This window comes from Ostrinia nubilalis, chromosome 18, assembly GCF_963855985.1.
Source record: "Ostrinia nubilalis chromosome 18, ilOstNubi1.1, whole genome shotgun sequence".
Classification (NCBI taxonomy): domain Eukaryota; kingdom Metazoa; phylum Arthropoda; class Insecta; order Lepidoptera; family Crambidae; genus Ostrinia; species Ostrinia nubilalis.
The window spans coordinates 337,046-348,335 of record NC_087105.1 but is presented as its reverse complement, the minus strand read 5'-3'; the positions used below and the strand labels follow the sequence as shown (position 1 = coordinate 348,335).

The following is an 11,290-nucleotide window of genomic DNA, read 5'->3' as shown; positions in this document are numbered from 1 at the left end:
TAGACACTTCTCATACAAAAACTAGTCTCTATATGTAGCAATTGATATACAACCTTATCCCTTAAGCAATAAAGTGCATTTTGGATTGATTTTACTATAGCAGGGGAACCCGCGGATCAATACCACCATACTAAAAATAATTGTTAGTGTCCTTATGTTGGTAGTATTGTTAGTTTGACAAATGAAAAAAAATGTCTGTCAATTGAGTTTGAGTTTTTAACCGGCGAATTGATTCGTGTGAAGTTATTTTCTCAGATTTGGTGCAATATTACTGTAAATAAACTTTTCTGTCGTTTACGTTGAGTTGATTAAGTTCCTCCGTATCGGGCGTGATAAAGTTTGCTGTTCAGTGTTATGTTTTTTGTGAGATAGACTCTTTTAAATAAGCTGTGTTTCAACTTCTACAGAAGTTTAAACTCTTATTTACTTTTCTGTTTAATGGGTATGTTATCTACTTACTTGAAATATTACATCTATTACAAATCTATTTTTCATTAAAAACAACCCTATGTGATGAAAATGTAAATGTACTTTCAAAACTGGTAAATGCATGAACCAGGGCATTGACACTGGTTGGAGAGAAATTATAGGCTTTGTTTAATTAATACCTATTTGATTTTAGGCTTCTACTGATAATGGAGAGTAGAAACAACAAGAAGTGCGTTATTTGTAATAAGAGGCGAAGTCGTGGTGGATCACCCTTACTTTTGAGTAGGTTTCCTCTGGATTCTGACCGGTGAGTTTCTAATAACACTCATTTATTACAAGATAATTTTACTGATTGTGTAAACTTAAAGGCTGGGATTAATATTTTTAATCATACAGTAAATAACCATAACCAATTTTTAATTTCAGTATTTTGTTTCGTACTCTGCAAATGAATTGCATAACAATACTAAAAGAAATTAGTTGATGAATAAATTTCAGTTTGTTATTCTTTTTCTTTTCTAATAGGTATTTCTTATTTCAGTTGTCGAATGTGGGTTAAAAATGCTGGCTTAGAAGACTTAGCATATGTACCTATTGAAAAGTTACACCAACTGAAGTTTGTTTGTGGTGGGCACTTCACTCCTGAATCCTTCAATGCCAAAGGAACTCGGCTGAAGAACTCAGCTATTCCAACACTGGAATTGAGCAATCCCATCTTGCCAGATGAAGTTTTGACAGAGTTTCCTCTTCATGTAAAAGACTCCAATAAAGAAAACCTCAAGACAGGTATGATGATGACTTCAATTATTTTTTTTAAATTTAATTTACTATCTATCAATTTTTCTGAATTATTTAGATGTCTTAATTAATTTTCTTTGGTTTCCAAAACAAACCAACCGAATGCAATTTAACAAGGTTCTTTCTTTGTAACCACAAACATGTGTTGTATGCTTATCAATAAATAATATATAATTTCAATTATTAATTATATCTATACTTTGTTACAGTTCTTTATGATCATTCATATTGCATTCCAAAGAAGTCAAATCCAGTTGAACGAGGTATGTTTATCTAAAATTATACTAATAATATAAAAAGGAAATATTTAATTGTTTGTTTGTATTTGATCGGCTCCGTAACTCGAGCCAAGATAGCCTAAAGTGCGGGTTAGAACCCCACAGCTTGAATATTGTAGTAAACCCACTCGTAACACAATTTAGCTTAGAATGTGTGTTGAGTTAGAGGGACTTTAGTAATTTGTGTAATACAAATTCTTCAAAAAAAGTACCGGACCAATTTGAAAAATTTTAGGCAATCTACATTAATTAGCCAGGTCAGCTAGTTTAATAATATTTATAAGCTAGTAATTTTTAATGTGAGCAAGACATGTACTAGACTGATTGTACCCTAAAGTTGGGTAAGAACATGACATTTTATTACCCAATTCACATTTCATTATCTGCTTTCAGTTCCCCTTACAACTACAACCAAACAACTAAATTCAACATGTTTGGGAGCTGTGGATATACCAGATTCTGGTATTTCTGCGAAAACAACTTTTGAACCTCTTCCTTCTACTTCCAATGCACCAGAACATATGACCTATAAACCCATTACTCATGGTAAGTGTACAAACTAATTATTTACCTTCTAAAATATGCCTTCCCTCAAACTAAAGAATGCCACCCTGGATGCGTTCTGCAGTCTGCAGTCAGGTCAAAATGAACTTAAATATGTACAACATTCTAGGTTTCTGTACATTTTATATTAATGCGATTTGACCGTGCGGATACGAACAAAGAACGCAAAGCACACGTGACTGATTGCCTTATCACGACCACTTACAGATTGTCTTGACATACCCGCAGACCGCATCCAGAATGCAGAACATTAAAACCTCTAAATGCCTTTAATTTAATATTATGTCATTGTTATTGAAGGTGGGCCCACGCTTCATATTTTATGAGAAGAGCTATCATTATCCTGTCTTTGCATTTTTTTAAAACTTGATAATGATTGATTGATTTGGAAATAATATGTTTCATAAAACAACAAAATAAATTTTAAACTAATTTGCATATTTATAATATTTCAGATGATAAAAACATTTGCCATCAAGATGCACAGGCAGAAATATTAGTCCACAGTTATAAAAGACCTAAGAAAAACATTGAAATGAAAGGTAAGATAAAACATACCTAATTTAAAAAACTAAGTAAAATTGCTGATTAATAAACCAATATTCAATTCAATTTGCTTTAATGTTGTTTTTTTTTACTAATGGAAATGTTTTTATTACAGACACTTCATCAACATTTACAATTAAAGAGAAGAGGCTTTGGCGACAGTTACAAAATGCAAAAAAAAAACAATAAGGAATATAGCGAAGGTAGTTGCAGAAGAACACAACAGAAATTTTTTAAATATTAAAAAACTGAATAGTACCATTGTAAATCCAACATTCAAAACTAAGATGAGGGTGAAGTATGCTGCGCATGCTCTGAGTAATACCGTGGCAGCTATTTTAAAAATGATGGCATGGAAAGAAGTTTCTGATTGCAATGATACAGCATTTGTGATTGAACAGTTAGATAAACTATTTGATTGTACAAATGGTCCATCATCTTTAAATGACGTAAAGAAAGGGATCCGGGAAAATGTTTCCACATCAAGTAATCACATTGAGTCTTGGACCTTTTATACTGATAAGTTAAAAACCATAAAATTTATAACAGCAGAAAACACGATACTAAAAAATGTTAAATGCGTAAAGGGATATCAAATATCTATCAAATCCTTAAACGATATTTGGGAAAAGTTAAAGAATGAAGGGTTTAAATATATGAACCTTAGACAGTTTAACCAAGACTCTCTGGAAAACTTATTTGGAATCATTAGGCAACACAGTGTAACCAATAGAAATCCCACTATCACGCACTTTACTGCAGCGCTTAAAACAAGCATGGTTACTGGGCTGAAAGTGCCTCATAGCAGAAGTGCTAATTGTGAAGCAGACAACAATAAACATATGCTGGAATATAAAGACATTTTAAAAACTAATTTAAAAACAACAGAAATAAAAATTAATGTTCAAGATTCCACAGACACTGAATTTTATCCTGTGTTGTCTATCCCGGACCCTGAAAACTTAGAACAGCCCATTGAAAATTTGTGTAGCCTTGAAAACCAACCAGTAGTATATGTAAGCGGGTATTTAGCTGCCAAACTATTACAGAACAGTTCTTGTTTAATTTGTGAAGAGTGTTTGAGCGTGAAAACTCCTGTTGACAATGATTTGTATGCATATATATCTCTTCGCGAATGGTGGCATGATAAAAAAAGTCTCGTTTATCCAACAATTCAATTATGTACCACCGTAAATGAAGCTAAACAATTTTATCATGACCATATTGCCGACCAGATATATATGGAAAATGTTGGAAAATTCATTTTCTTAATGTTGAGTACAAATTGTAATTTTAGTTGGTTTAAATGTCAACAACATAATAAATAAATTTATGATAAGATGTTTAAAATATTAAGTTACCATTTTCTAAGAAAAAGTTGTAAAATCATTAATGACAGCCTCATAAAAAGTGAAAACAATTTTGCTGACAAAAGTAAAAAAGCACAGCAACAAAGCATTGAAAAGTAATCTTAGGGCTGAGGTTCGATCAGCTGATAAGAAAATTAAAGATGTTTATAAATAAAAATCCTATTTTTTCTTAGAAAAAGTTGTGAAAATAAAAGTTTACAAAATTATCATTTCTGTACTTTGTTATAATTTTCAATAATTCCTCATGCCTACAACTGCTATGTCATGTTCAATACTTATTGTAATATACCTATTTTATTTCGAAATAAATAATTTACGTTACAAAACTTCGTTTTACTTACACATAGTATAAAATAAAAATAGTAATCATTAAAATATTGAAGGTTCCTATACTAGATATCGATATGCAATTACAACCCTAGCAAAGTATCGATAATCGATAAGTTATTACGAACGTCACTAATACTGTCAGAAAATAAGGCATTATGTTGGTAGCTCCGCCTGTAGTTTGTGCGGTTGGTAAAGATTTGCGGGTCGTTCTCTAAAATGCATATGTGTGCGTGAGCTCAAAAAATATCTATGGAGTGCCGTCTCTTACTCTTTTATGCTCTTTGGTGAAGTTGATCGATAAAAAAAAATAGCCCAAAGCAAAGCAAAGTGAAGTCGGAATTGTTGTGATTTTATCATAAATTCAGTATTTCTAATACAATGGGGACAGAAGTAGCAATATCCTTTAGTTCTTTACGAACACAATTAGAAAATGAAAAGAGTAGTTTGTTTAAAATTGACGAAAACATCAAGAAAATTCAAGTTTCAGGGCGGAGTTTTTCTAACGATAGGTTAGTAATCACCTTGACAAAATGTAGTAATTTGTGAGTATTTTAATTTGTTCTGACGTGTTATTTATATTACAGCAGGTTCAACAATGCGTCTGGAGACTATTACAAAAGTGGATTTCGTGCAGGTGGTCGGAATTCGTTCCAGGACGCCGGTAATAACTACAAGAATGAAGAACAATTATTTGGAAAACGAAAACATGAGACTAAAACGGTTTTTAGCAGGTACTGTTCGTGTTAATTTGTGTATTGACAGCCAAAAAATTACTCACTAATGAATTCATTATGTATTATCGAAAATCATTACAAACACTTGGGATAATGATGTGCATTGCACATTAGCATTCAACATCATCTACTTGTCATTGCAGCTTGTTTAACTGGAAGTGTTTATTAATTCCAATATTTATTTATTAAAGTAAGCAGTTCTTTGTCAGTGGAACTAAAATTGCACTGAAAACTGATCAACTACAACAGTATCTTGTGGTCAGTCAGTGGTTCAAAAGTTGTTCTGAAACATTATGTGGTTTAGGTTATCAGCACGAGTCCAAGACAGTGATGGGGAAGATGACGGACCAGGAATCAAGAGGGGGAGAGTGCCTTCTGCTGTGTGCCGTGAGCTGCCCACCCGGGCCGCAGTGCTAAGAGCACAGGGTGACGATGAACAGGCCCGGAAACGTAACAGACGTATCTTTGGATCACTTCTAGGCACGCTACAAAAGTTCAAACAGGAAGAGATAGTGCTACAGACTAAGGTTTCATATTTTTTAAATATTTTTCTTGTATTTGTGTAAATATCAAATAATTAACAAATTCCTTCAATGTATCTTATGAAGAATCTGGTTTGTGGCAATTAAGAGGTCATCTCTTGTAGTATCTTCTTAATTCTAAAGGCTAACAATATTCACTTTACATTTTATAAATTACAGGAAGACAAGAAGGCACAAGTTGAACGCAAGATAGAAGAGCAGGCCCGGCTAGAAAAGGAAAGAGAACAGAAAGAACGAAAGACTTTATATGCCGAGAGAGAACACAAGAAAGCCAAGATAAAGGCTTTGGAAGCGAAAATGGCGCGAGTTCAGGAGTTTGAGAAATGGGAAGAATCACAGAAGAGCATCGCTAACTTTATCCTCACCAAAGCTAAGCCCCACATTTATTGGATACCAAAGAAAATGTCTGAAAAGGCCACAGAGAAGTTGAATTCAAGCAGAAAGTTCCATGAAAGTAAGTAATTTTTATATTAACAGAATGGCAATGTTTTCATCTGAGTGGTGACAATGCTGTAACGGTACATGTAACCATGGGGTTAGAATTAGATTTCAGAAATATAATGATCAATAGAAAAATTTAATATTTTAATCAAGTACTAATAATGAATAATTTACAGCAAAATATGGTCCTTTGTACCGCAGTGAGTATAAAAATATTTACCTCATCCTCTCACTCTCACTAAAAAATAGATTACTTGGGTGTATTTTATTTTCATTGTATCAATTTTATGTGTAATCGCTAAAACAAAGCTATTAAAATTTTTTGGTAAATAATTTCACACAATCTTTTAGGACATGCATACTATGCAAAAAGTAACATCCTAAGTGTGTACAGATTAACAGAAAGAGCAGCTATAATTTGTTAAAAGGATAATTTAACATTCTTAATTAACTTTTACAGAATGCATGATCAAGAAACGGCAAGAACTGCAAGAGGAACTCCAGCGGATAGAGCAGCGCTGCCTGCGGCCTCGCGGCCCCGGCGCCAAGGAGAACGACCCAGAACTCACCGACAAGGACGTCGAAATGCCGCTGCAGAAGGATCCCGCAGAACAGGACCAGGAAATGAACGAGGACGATAAGGGACACAAAAGAAACAAGTTCGCGGCAGATGCTGACGAGAAAGAAGACAGCGACGGCGACGATAGACATGATGCGCCTAATGATAAGGATGAATTGGTGGCTGAGGTTAAAAATGGTAACAGAAATCTTTTATTCTATTCTTATAATAAAGTTTATAACTATTATTGTGTACTCATCCACGAAGATGCGCCCCACCAATTTGGAAGCGCGGGGTGCGGGGAGTTTGATCCGAGTCCGCGCGTAATTATTGTAGTGGGCGTGTACATTCATGGATAATCTAGCCTGTAGGTACCGATAACACTCAAACATTAGCGGAAGAATGGTGGGGCGCGTCTTCGTGGATGAAACGATCTATATTGTAGTCATTTATTTTGTATCTTCGTGGATGCGAGCGGCGCAGGACCGGTCTTTGTGGAAATCCTTGGGGAAGGCCTTTGTCCAGCAGTAGACGTCTTAAGCCTGAAAAGAAGATTTTGTATCTTATAAATTTTTGTTCCAGAAACAGATGATGTTAAAACTGTAGATAGAAGTCAAGAAGTCGAAGATCAGAATATGAGTGTTGATGCAAATACTACAGTAGAAGCTGAAGTGAATGACAGCACAGTAAATGGAGAGCAAACTAAAGACGCTAGCGAAGTTAATAACGTGCAACCTGTGGCCGAAGAAAAACCCGAAGAACCAGAACACTCTGAGCATTCCTAGTACTCCCGCATCTGTCATTACATAGCCTGTTTACTGAATTGTACTGTAGTTAATTTCAACACACTTGCAACACACATTCATAGTGACTTATAGCACCATTTTTAAGTATATAACACTGTCTTGTAAATAGAGCATAAAGCATGGGTGTTTAACACATGCTTTTTAAAATATTATAACCATAAGTTAATGAAAATAGTTTTTTATTAAAATAGAGGTTATTTCAGATAGTCTGTTATAAAACAGTTAACTATTTTTTATATGAATAATAGACATATAAAACATTTATTGTGCTTGTTGAATAAAATGAGATTGTTTAATTATGACAAATATAGATTTCATAAAATTATTTATTTTTCAACATAATAGGTATGTTGTCGTGAAATATATTATGTATTCAGTGATTAGTAAATATGAGAAACATATTTACAATTTGTACTTTAGAAGACTGTTCGCGCCACGCAACCTCCCATAAAGAATTTTCCAAAGTTTTCTTTAGAAACTTGAATGAATGTATTACATTTTCTTGCAAGTGTGTTGAAAACGTATGAAACGCGTGTGCTAAGTTGGTAATTACACGTCGTTTACAACTTTAACACTACTTTACAGTGCCGAATCACAGGAAAAGGCCTTACGCCATCGTCTTCCGTTCTGGCTGCTACCTGCCTGGACTGTACTTACCAACTTAGCACACGAGTGTCATAATATTCGTAGTGAAATTGGAATCCTTTAATGAGGGTTAGTTCAAATTAAAACTGAAGTGTTCTTGTTACAAAACTTTATAATAGGTTCAATAATTTAGATCAAGAATAAATCACAGTTTATCATTTGCATTTGTGGTTATGTTTACAAGCGTTCAAGTAAAGTCATGGAATGAAAAGACTTTTTCATTTACAAAATAATTTGTTACATAAATAACTGTTTTGTTTCATATCAATGAGGGTTTTCGCGAATGAAAAATCCGCCAGATGGCAATACGTAGACGCGAGGTCCAAATGCTGCATGATTGGTTATTTTTGACATGACATTGACAGATATGTCAAAATCCACCAATCACGCAGCAGTCAGACCCCACATCCACGTCCCGCCATCTAGCGGATCTTTCATTCGCGAAAACCCTCATTAGATTGAAACGAAAACATGCCATATAATAACATGTTAAAAAAGCTACAGGCTGCTAGCTGTCAAGGCAGTTTCTCTGTTTTATACAATTGAAATGATTGTAGGTATTAAAAAGACTAACCACTTCAACAGAAGAATAATTATTTATGACACCCCACAGACTACAGACTAGATTGGTCGGCTTACAATTTGTAAGGGCAATCGGCCGACACCAAATTGGTGTAATATCCGCACATACCATACGTTTTTACATGCCGTTTACAGCCCGACCAAACTATCGGCCAAACAAAAAGTCTGTTGTCTGTGGGGTGTCTAAAGGCCAGCTAGCACCTGCAATTTAGAGCAAACACAATTTTTGTGTCTCATATACACATAGATTTGTTCACATAGCGATGGTGTTAGATGTTAGTCCAGCGTGAATATCCTGGAGGCGATGTCATCCAGCATCCAATCCATGCCCTCCAGAAGGTTCTCGCCCGTTACGGCGGAGCACCGCACGATGCGCCAGTGGTGCGTCTTGATGCTGTCCAGGTCTAGAGCCTGAAAATATTAATAAACGGTTAATAATTTACATTTTCGAAATGAAGTTGCAGATCTTTGCAGTCATATCAAGTCCTGAAATGGGGATGGTGAAGTGAGTGCAGTGCAAACAGCACACTGTCTCTTTTTTAGCGAAAATTTGCAAATCAACAACTTGTCATGGTCTACAAGCAGTATGAATGATGTCATCTTGCTGATGATGAGTCATGCCTGGGTAGTGGTTTAGTTAATGCCCTAACTAAGGTAAATGAATTTCTATTTGAAACAAAACAAGTTAACCTAAATCTAGTTATATTGTAAAACACTGCCTGACAATTTCATTTGGAGCATATTAGTTTAATAATGTTGGAGTGAACTTTTATTGGTTCTGTAACTTTAAAAACTGAAGTAATAGCACTATCAACCGTGATTTGTCTCATGTTAGTCAAATACAAACATCAATTTATACTGAAGGTTAGCTCACAGTGCCTGAACTGCTTGAGGCATGGGAGCAACATGGGAGGGAGATTGAGGCATCAAATGTCAGTGGGACTTCAGATTTGTGTGCTCTGTTACGTCATAATATGCCAATGTCACCCCTCCTCACGCACTGACTGAGTTAAACGCTAGGCGTATAGCATCCTCACCTCCTTAATCTCCTGCAGCGTGAGCGCTCCGGGCAGGTCTGCCTTATTAGCCAGCACGAGCAGCGTGGCGCCCGCCAACCGCTCCTCACTTGGACTCCAGGCCACACTTTAGCCTTTGATCACCCATGGATAAGACCCTAGGTTATCAAAGTGCACTGACTGAGTAAAGTGTCTACCCCTAGTGCCCTACCTCCTTAATCTCCTGCAGCGTAAGCGCTCCGGGCAGATCTGCCTTGTTAGCCAGCACGAGCAGCGTGGCTCCCGCCAGCCGCTCCTCTCTCAGCAGCGCGCGTAGTTCGCGCCCGCAGTCCGGCAGCCGGCGCGCGTCCGCGCTGTCCACCACCCATGCTACTCCGTCTGTGCTCTCGAAGTAGTTCTTCCAGTACGACCTGGAGTTTACAGCTTTATTTATAATAATAGGACAACCAACAAGACATTAGAAGACAAACGATGTTTACAACGTATTTAAACTTCTGTACTTAAGGTGCTGGTTATTTTAGGGACTACAAGACTGTAAAATAAATAAATATCCTTGCACATTTTTACACTACACTTCTAATCCCAAACTAAGCAAAGCTTGTACTATGGGTACTAGACAACGGATGTAAACATACTTAAACACTTATTTTTTGCAAATACATACATAACGTATCACCGAGACCCGTCACAGAAATTAAAATTTATTATTTCAATTTCTACCCGGCCAGGAATCGAACCCGTGACCTCTCGGAATAGTAGTCCGTTCTGAACCACTACACCAAATGGACTTGGAGTCATAGATAACCACTTTAATTAACACACACCCAACAATCTGACAATAATCTTATAAGCAGCTATTACTGTGAATAAGAAACATTAACCTATAGTGATGGAACCCTAAGCAGTTGCATAAGAATTGGTTTCTATTGAGTCTCGATTCGCTGGTACTAGTGTTATGAGTGTCTTATAAGTTTTGAATATAAGAAAGTCTGGATTCGCTGGTACTAGGGTTATGAGTCTTATAAATTTTTAATATAAGAAAAGTGTCTTATTTTCAAGTCACCTTGTAAATGATTTTCAATAATAATCAGCAGCATAGCACTATTTTGATGTCTCTGGAAGTTATGTGAAAGACTGAAGCTAATACATAGGATCAGTGGAATGTTTTAATAGTACTTGAATATTTTTATTAATGTAAGCCAAATTAGATTACTTGCCTCAAAGATTTCTGACCACCAACATCCCAGATGTTCAGTTTGAAACCTTTGTGCTCCAGTGTTTTTATGTTGAAACCCAGGGTCGGGGAGATCGTGTCGATAGGCTCGCCGTTGAATCTCTTCAATATCGTGGTCTTACCAGCATTATCTAGGCCTCTGAATTAAATCTAGTCAAGAAAAATATTAAAAAACTGACTACAATATAACCTTATTTTACAACTTTTTTCAAAAGGATACAACATAAGTATTCTCATTTCTTTCTCCTTCTGACGAAGCTTTTTCAAAATAGTTAAGAATCCCATGTCTTAATTATTAAATTCACTTTGTAATTACTAAAAACTTTTCATTTCTTTGTTGACAGTAAACAGCAGTGGGTCTAGACAAAGTGCAAATTATAATCGCAAAGCAGTCGAAAAGTGGTCGAAAAGCCCCT

At 35.6% G+C, this 11,290-nt stretch overlaps 3 protein-coding genes across 4 annotated transcripts; 2 read left to right on the top strand and 1 right to left on the bottom strand.

The window, feature by feature from the left end:
- Positions 1–4,264, top strand: LOC135080332 (THAP domain-containing protein 5-like). Of its 2 annotated transcripts, XM_063974983.1 has the most exons (6): positions 1–736; positions 971–1,215; positions 1,437–1,490; positions 1,899–2,051; positions 2,525–2,611; positions 2,731–4,264. In XM_063974983.1, the coding sequence occupies exons 1-6, from the start codon at positions 636–638 to the stop codon at positions 2,802–2,804; spliced, it is 714 nt and encodes a 237-aa protein (XP_063831053.1). In that variant the 5' UTR covers positions 1–635; the 3' UTR covers positions 2,805–4,264. The 2 variants fall into 2 exon arrangements, with proteins under 2 accessions (XP_063831053.1, XP_063831054.1); XM_063974984.1 differs by lacking the exon at positions 1,899–2,051.
- Positions 4,265–4,605: 341 nt separating this feature from the next.
- On the top strand, positions 4,606–8,253 carry LOC135080451 (pinin). The gene is made up of 6 exons (XM_063975086.1): positions 4,606–4,824; positions 4,900–5,046; positions 5,354–5,576; positions 5,751–6,045; positions 6,493–6,789; positions 7,174–8,253. Exons 1-6 carry the CDS (start codon positions 4,694–4,696, stop codon positions 7,374–7,376), a joined length of 1,296 nt encoding a protein of 431 aa, XP_063831156.1. The 5' UTR covers positions 4,606–4,693; the 3' UTR covers positions 7,377–8,253.
- LOC135080452 (ADP-ribosylation factor-like protein 2) lies at positions 8,137–11,222 on the bottom strand. The gene is made up of 4 exons (XM_063975087.1): positions 11,095–11,222; positions 10,858–11,013; positions 9,852–10,050; positions 8,137–9,035 (listed from the first exon to the last, which is right to left on the bottom strand). The coding sequence occupies exons 1-4, from the start codon at positions 11,157–11,159 to the stop codon at positions 8,901–8,903; spliced, it is 555 nt and encodes a 184-aa protein (XP_063831157.1). The 5' UTR covers positions 11,160–11,222; the 3' UTR covers positions 8,137–8,900.
- Between the last annotated feature and the right edge of the window lie 68 nt (positions 11,223–11,290).